Genomic DNA, 7,993 nt, shown 5'->3' on the forward strand with positions numbered 1-7,993 from the left:
AGCTTTAACTTCCTGACTGATGCTCCCTCCCTCCCTCCCCTCAGTCTGACCATTAGATGCAGGCCATCAGTCCAGTAAAACAATAAGCAAATAATTATGCCTCACAAGTAATAAAACAAATGATCTATTACCAGTGTTATCATACACCTAACATTTTTTTTATACCATTTTAAAATGGTCTAAGAAGAACAACATTGGCAGGACAATTCAAGCGTAGCCAATATGCAGTGAGAATGTATTGGGCCTATAGCCTATTGCACAAACCTAATTGCAACAGAACTGTTTTCAATTGGTTAATGTTGCATAGACTTACGTTTTTAAGTCCTTTTTTCTACCTGAGTGGTAGATCTCGGCATGCATTTTGACTCAAAGTGATCTTGACTCAGAAAAGGTTGGTGACCACTGCTCTACGGTGACCCATGAAATGTAGTGAGTATACACTATAGTAGCTTGAGACTCAAATTCACAGGTTTTAGTTGTCATACTGTGCTTTTCGTTCCACACACAAAGTTCCTAAAACAGCTGGGTGGGAAAAATCCACCCCTTCTTGCACTAGTAATTGGAGAGAGAAATAGGATTACTCCTTTTAACTGACTGGGTGAAATTATCTTTCTCACAGGACTAGCCTGGTTGATTTAGAGGTGTTAGGACATTGTTTTTTTAAACTCACTAACATCTTGCAAAGTGTACAGAGATTTTGCTCAGATATCCAGTAGGGTGGTGAGTTCACAGCAGCGTGCGGATGGCTAGGTATCTCTGTGAGTGGCTGTGATCTCTGCTTAGGCAGGGCTGGCCTCTCATTTGAACTGGCCATAGCTGAGGGATTAGAGGCATTGGCTGGCCTCGGGGGGGAAAAGTGCTGTGCTATGGGGTTGTTTTTGTCCTTCGCTGCAGCTTCATTCATTATCTAAATCACACTTCCTGAGATGGAAATGTAAGAGAGCAGATGTGACCAGATATGAGTGTAACCCTAATAACAGGACATCTGTTTGGACAGCAGGGAGTGGGATAGTAAAACAGAAACTAACCAGTCTCTCATGTGAAACAATTGTATAAACTTTTATGGAACTATTAAAATGTTTGTGTGTGTGTGACACCTGTGAAACCCAGAATAACTTGATTTATTCTTAATTTTACATGATGTTAGCATAATGTCTGGGGGGGGGCAACATGGTATGTAGTTAGCGCTCACTAAACATGTATATATTTGGTCCTGTTAGGTCGTTGGAGCAACCTCTTCAAACTGCCTTACAATTGGATCGGCACAGGCCACGTGGTGTACAACGGAGCATTTTACTACAACAGAGCTTTCACCAAGAACATCATCAAGTACGACCTAAGGATGCGCTACGTGGCCGCCTGGACCCTCCTGCATGACGTGGTTTACGAGGACACCACCCCTTGGAAGTGGAGAGGCCACTCGGACATTGACTTTGCCGTGGACGAGAGTGGGCTGTGGGTGATCTACCCTGCCACGGACTATGACTACTCTCAGCAGGAGGTGATCGTCATCAGTAAGCTGGACCCTGGGGATCTGTCCATGAAGAAGGAGACAACTTGGAGGACGGGCCTGAAAAGAAACTCCTACGGGAACTGCTTCATCATCTGTGGGGTGCTGTACGCTGTGGACGTCTATAACCAGAAGGAAGGGGAGGTGAACTATGCCTACGACACCCACACCAACTCAGAGGCTATCCCTCGTCTGCCCTTTACCAACGAATACGCCTACACCACCCAGATCGACTACAATCCCAAGGAGAAGGTCCTGTACGCCTGGGACAATGGACACCAGATCACATATAACATACACTTTGTTGACCAATGAGCACAGGGGTTTTGCGCTCAGGTAAAGTATAGGCCATCAGCACCATGACAAGTTCACTATCCCCATAGAGATAAGAGAGATGCTCAGTAATAGATGCAGTAAAGAGGTCAATGGAACGTAGACAGCGGGGGATAGAAGAAGGACGCCGGATTGGGGCACATTCAAATCTGATCTATTGAAGTGGATATTCATCAAGTCCATTATCATTGATGTATTGTAACAGGCCTACAATGTGGTTACTAAAGTCCAATTTTGATATATTTGGCTGTTTTTGCTGCATAACATTTAGAAGTAGTCCCTGTTCAGGTTTAGAAGAAGTAACTGCTAAATGCTAACTCCCGTTCGAATAAACTGGTAGCGTAGCTAGCACTGAGATCGGTGGTGGTAGTCAATGTTGTTTTTAACTGTAATGCAGTTCATTGGTGAAGATGACATGAACATGTGTTGGGGTTGACATCCATACAGCATTATACTCTGATTTTCACCTCAACATATTGTGAAATACACATATAAACAATAGCCTAAATGTAGGTTAATTTTAATGGGGGGCAGTGAGGAGATTCGAATCTTTCCCTTCGAGCGTTTCCATGGCATTTTCATTGTTTTGGTCAAGTTCCATTGACCTCTTTACCGGATCTATGGACAGTCCAGCAGCGGCCATATTAGATTCAACAGCCAACACTCCTCTTTCAATGCATACTAACCAATACACTTGACAGCATACCATACACAACAAGGTTCCTGGTCAATGTGGACTCTATATTGGGATGCTCTTGTAAATCACGAACGGCTCATTTATTCCACCCATTTTATTTTTATGGCCCATCAAACTCTATCCTGTCACCTAGCACTATGATCATCTGTAATTTTCCTTTCAGGCCTATTGATGATGTTTGTTTTTTTAACTTGTATAAATGTTGCTGCGTACTGTAGTGTTAACTGTTCAAATTGTTTCTTTCAGTGAGGATGAGGGATGCTTTGAATATACAGTACCAGTCAAAAGTTTCTACCTTGTAGAATAATAGTGAAGACATCGAAACTATGAAATAACACACATGGAATCATGTAGTAACCAAAAAAGTGTGAAATAAATAAAAATGTATTTTATATTTGAGATTCTTCAAAGTAGCCACCCTTCTGCCTTAATGACAGCTTTGCACACTCTTGACATTCTCTCAAGCAGCTTCATGAGGTAGTCACCTGGAATGCATTTCAATTATTATTATTTTTTACCTTTATTTAACTTAAGAACAAACTCTTATTTTCAATGACAGCCTAGGAACAGTGGGTTAACTGCCTTGTTCAGGGACAGAAGGAGAGATTTTTACTTTGTCAGCTCAGGGATTCGATCTTGCAACCTTCCAGTTACTAGTCCAACGCTCAAACAATTAGGCTACCTGCCAGTGTGCCCTGTTAAAAGTTCATTTGTGGAATTTCTTTCCCTCTTAATGGGTTTGAGCCAATCAGTTGTGACAAGGTAGGGGTGGTATACAGAAGATAGCACTATTTGTTAACAGACAAAGTCCATATTATGGCAAGAACAGCTCAAATAAGCAAAGAGAAATTACAGTCCATCATTACTTTAAGACATGAAGGTCAGTCAACCCAGAAAATGTCAAGAACTTTGAAAGTTTCTTCAAGTGCAGTCACAAAAACCATCAAGCGTTATGATGGAACTGGCTCTCATGAGGACCGCCACAGGAACGGAAGACCCAGAGTTACCTCTGCTGCAGAGGATAAGTTCATTAGAGTTAACTGCACCTCAGATTGCAGCCCAAATAAATGCTTCACTGAGTTCAAGTAATAGTCACATCTCAACATCAACTGTTCAGAGGAGACTGCATGAATCAGGCCTTCATGGTTGAATTGCTGCAAAGAAACAACTACTAAAGGACACCAATAAGAAGAAGAGACTTGCTTGGGCCAAGAAACACGAGCAAAGGGACATTATACAGGTGGAAATCTGTCATTTGGTCTGATGAGTCCAAATTTGAGATTTTTGGTTCCAACCGCCGTGTCTTTGTGAGACGCAGTGTCGGTGAGTGGATGATCTGCGCATCTGTGGTTCCCACCGTGAAGCATGGAGGAGGAAGTGTGATGGTGTGGGGTGTTTTACTGGTGACACTGTCAGTGATTTATTTAGAATTCAAGGCACACTTAACCAGCATGGCTACCACAGCTTTCTGCAGCGATACACCATCCCATCTGGTTTGCGCTTAGTGGGACTATCATTTGTTTTTCAACAGGACAATGACCCAAAATACCTCCTGGCTGTGTAAGTCTATTTGACCAAGAAAGAGAGTGATGGAGTGCTGAATCAGATGACCTGGCCACCACAACCACCCGACCTCAACCCAATTGAGATGGTTTAGGATGAGTTGGACCGCAGAGTGAAGGAAAAGCAGCCAACAAGTGCTCAGCATATGTGGGAACTCCTTCAAGACATTCCAGGTGAAGCTGGTTGAGAGAATGCCAAGAGTGTGCAAAGCTTTCATCAAGGCAAAGGGTGGCAAAGGGTGGCTACTGAAGAGTTTGAAGAGTTCCCACGTTTAACACTTTTTTGCTTACTACATATGTTATTTCATAGTTTTGAAGTTTTCACTATTATTCTACAATGTAGAAAATAGTCAAAATAAAGAAAAACGCTTGAATTAGTAGGTGTGTCCAAACTTTTGACTGGTACTCTATATGAACTCACAAAAACAATATACACGAGTTTCTAAACTGAAGATGTTGTATTCACTTGTAATTTTCCAGAAATGTATACTTCATATCTCCATTGTTGTTGCTTTGCATACATTTTGTATAAAGTTATATGTTCATTTTTTGTTTGAATGAAAACTATACGGTTGTTGCTGCTAGTAACATTTACACGGTCACTACATCTGTCATCATCATTTTGGCGTATTTGTAAACCATTACTTCATAGGAAATGAACTGTCATGGAGGTCAATTATGTAAATGCATACAGATGTACAGTACCGTCTTCTAAAGGAATTATAATCCATGAACCTCCGACAGTTTCTGATCTATGATGAGTCATAAATGATTGTACCTGTATGTAGTGCATGTACTGCCGTTATGAAGAGTTATGAAGACCACTAATTCAAATAAAGTTTTGCATAAATATCATTTGAGCATTTTACTATCATATTTGATTTATTTTGAAACAACCACTTTAATGACTAATACGTATTTTAATCTATTTTGATGGTTTGGTTAAGTTTACACAGAAATGTGCATGACTAATTACAGCACGGCAATTTTTTTATTTGTAATGTCACAGTCTTTGATACACAATTTTTGACAGAAAGGATTTTAATTTGGAAATGTTATAAACTCATCAAAAAAAGAAACGTCCTCTCACTGTCAACTTCGTTTATTTTCAGCAAACTTAACATGTGTAAATATTTGTATGAACATAACAAGATTCAACAACTGAGACATAAACTGAACAAGTTCCACAGACATGTGACTAACAGAAATGGAATAATGTGTCCCTGAACAAATGGGGGGTCATAATCAAAAGTAACAGTCAGTACCTGGTGTGGCCACCAGCTGCATTAAGTACTGCATTGCATCTCCTCCTCATGGACTGCACCAGATTTGCCAGATCTTGCTGTGAGATGTTACCCCACAACTTCCACCAAGGCATCTGCAAGTTCCCGGACATTTCTGGGGGGAATGGCCCTAGCGCTCACCCTCCTATCCAACAGGTCCCAGACGTGAGATCCAGGCACTTCGCTGGCCATGGCAAAACACTGACATTCCTGTCTTGCAGGAAATCATGCACAGAACGAGCAGTATGGCTGGTGGCATTGTCATGCTGGAGGGTCATGTCAGGATGAGCCTGCAGGAAGGGTACCACATGAGGGAGGAGGATGTCTTCCATGTAATGCACAGCGTTGAGATTGCCTGCAATGACAATAAGCTCAGTCCGATGATGCTGTGACACACCGCCCCAGACCATGACAGACCCTCCACCTCCAAATTGATCCTGCTCCAGAGTACAGGCCTCGGTGTAATGCTCATTCCTTCAACGATAAACGCAAATCCGACCATCACCCCTAGTGAGACAAAACCGCGACTCATCAGTGAAGAGCACTTTTTGCCACTCCTGTCTGGTCCAGCGACGGTGGCTTTGTGCCCATAGGCTACGTGATGTCTGGTGCGGACCTGCCTTACAACGGGCCTACAAGCCCTCAGTCCAGCCTCTCTCAGCCTATTGTGGACAGTCTGAGCACTGATGGAGGGATTGTGCGTTCCTGGTGTAACTCAGGCAGTTGTTGTTGCCATCCTATACCTGTCCCACAGGTGTGATGTTCGGATGTACCGATCCTGTGCAGGTGTTGTTACACGTGGTCTGCCACTGTGAGGACGATCAGCTGTCTGTCTTGTCTCCCTGTAGTGCTGTCTTAGGCGTCTCACAGTACGGACATTGCAATTTATTGCCCTGGCCACATCTGCAGTCCTCATGCCTCCTTGCAGCATGCCTAAGGCATGTTCACGCAGATGAGCAGGGACCCTAGGCATCTTTCTTTTTGTGTTTTTCAGAGTCAGTAGAAAGGCCTCTTTAGTGTCCTAGGTTTTCATAACTGTGACTTTAATTGCCTACCGTCTGTAAGCTGTTAGTGTCTTAACGTCAGTTCCACAGGTGCATGTTCATTAATTGTTTATGGTTCATTGAACAAGCATGGGAAACAGTGTTTAAACCCTTTACAATGAAGATCTGTGAAGTTATTTGAATTTTTACGAATTATCTTTGAAAGACAGTATCCTGAAAAAAGTGACGTTGCTTTTTTTGCTGAGTTTATTACTGTGCACAACCCGTTGTGCTTGTCTCTGTGCTATGGATGACGTAAAAAAAATCCACTTTTAAATATTGCTGTTAGAAATCGAAATGTGACAGGCAGACCCAGTGGATGGCATTGGGAGCAGGACTTTCCCTGCCCAGTGTTATGTGTTGACAGGACGCAGTTGAATGACTCGATGATTCCTCTTGAGTTTTTTTGTGTGTGGTTAACTCTCCCTGAATAGCACCACAAACTCACTCTCATGAGTTGTGTTTTGTTCCAGGACAAAGGTCACTCGGCTCTGCTTGATTGGAAGTCCAAGTGCACTAAAGGAGCCGGCCTGCCCAGAGGTCTTGGTAACAAGGGTTGGGCAGGATAATTGGCTGGCTCGGGATGTGAAATTCTTCAACTTTAGCTCTGAGCTCTGAGCCAGGCAATGCTGGAGGGAGGAGTGGAAATGGAGCATGAGATAAATGTATAAGGGGTGTGGTCCTCTCATGTGGTCCTCATTTGGGAACACGAACCAACCCCTCAACAACACTATTTAAAGTACAGCTTTGCACACAATGTTGGAATTCTCGTCGCCTAATACAGCCAATACTTCCATCGCAAGATTGAGAGGTACAGATTTCTGTGTAATGAACTCTGTTTTATGGTTTTGTTAATGGCTGATTGCTAGCTAACTTCACCGGTACAGTGAGATGCTAACATGTTGTTGTCACGCAACATGGGACAATGATGGTCAGTCAAAGTTTTGTAATGAGGAACGGTGAGAATTCACATGACTCAGGGTGCTGAGGTCCCATTGTCTAACACGTAGGCTCTCCTGTTACTCAAAGTGATCCTGTTCACATCAACAGGGCCTCCTGCTCCGGTGATGACCCTGTTCACGATCTCAGTCCAATGCAACCGTGTCAAATTAGCCTCAAATATGCAGCACTGTATATGCAGCAATATGCAGCACTAGAGCTTAAGTGTCACAGGACCGGAGATCACCTGAGTCGGCTGCTGATAAAAGCACTGGATGTATAGCTTTATTTACGTGGACAGGAATGGATTGGGTTAATGTTGAGAAAGCTTGTCCTCCAAGACCTCTACAAGGCCTTTTTTTCAATGATGATGTCATACACACCCGCTATAGAGACCTTTGCATGTTCTACACGCATCTCCAGCTCTACACCCTGTTCCAAACGAGTGCACAGAGACCTCTCTGTATATTAGTCTCATTATGGACATATAGGAAATGCACATCTCCAGCCATGAAAACCCCAGAGTCACTGAGCTCTGAAACATGAACAGAGAAAATGACATGATTGACGGGCCAGATATTTTGTGATCTGTAGCAAATCATATGGCCAGAGATTTTTCTGGCACA

General features: G+C 42.8%; 1 protein-coding gene across 1 annotated transcript in view; it reads left to right on the forward strand.

The window, feature by feature from the left end:
* The window catches only part of LOC106579985 (olfactomedin-like protein 2A), a 28,800-nt gene extending 23,843 nt beyond the window's left edge, over positions 1-4,957 (forward strand). The window contains exon 8 of the mRNA XM_014160475.3: positions 1,221-4,957. Coding sequence (XP_014015950.1) covers positions 1,221-1,825 — 605 coding nt within the window. The 3' untranslated portion in view covers positions 1,826-4,957. The remainder of the gene's footprint in view (positions 1-1,220) is intronic.
* The last annotated feature ends 3,036 nt before the right edge of the window (positions 4,958-7,993 follow it).

This window comes from Salmo salar, chromosome 20 (genome assembly GCF_965601325.2).
Source record: "Salmo salar chromosome 20, fSalSal1, whole genome shotgun sequence".
NCBI lineage: Eukaryota > Metazoa > Chordata > Actinopteri > Salmoniformes > Salmonidae > Salmo > Salmo salar.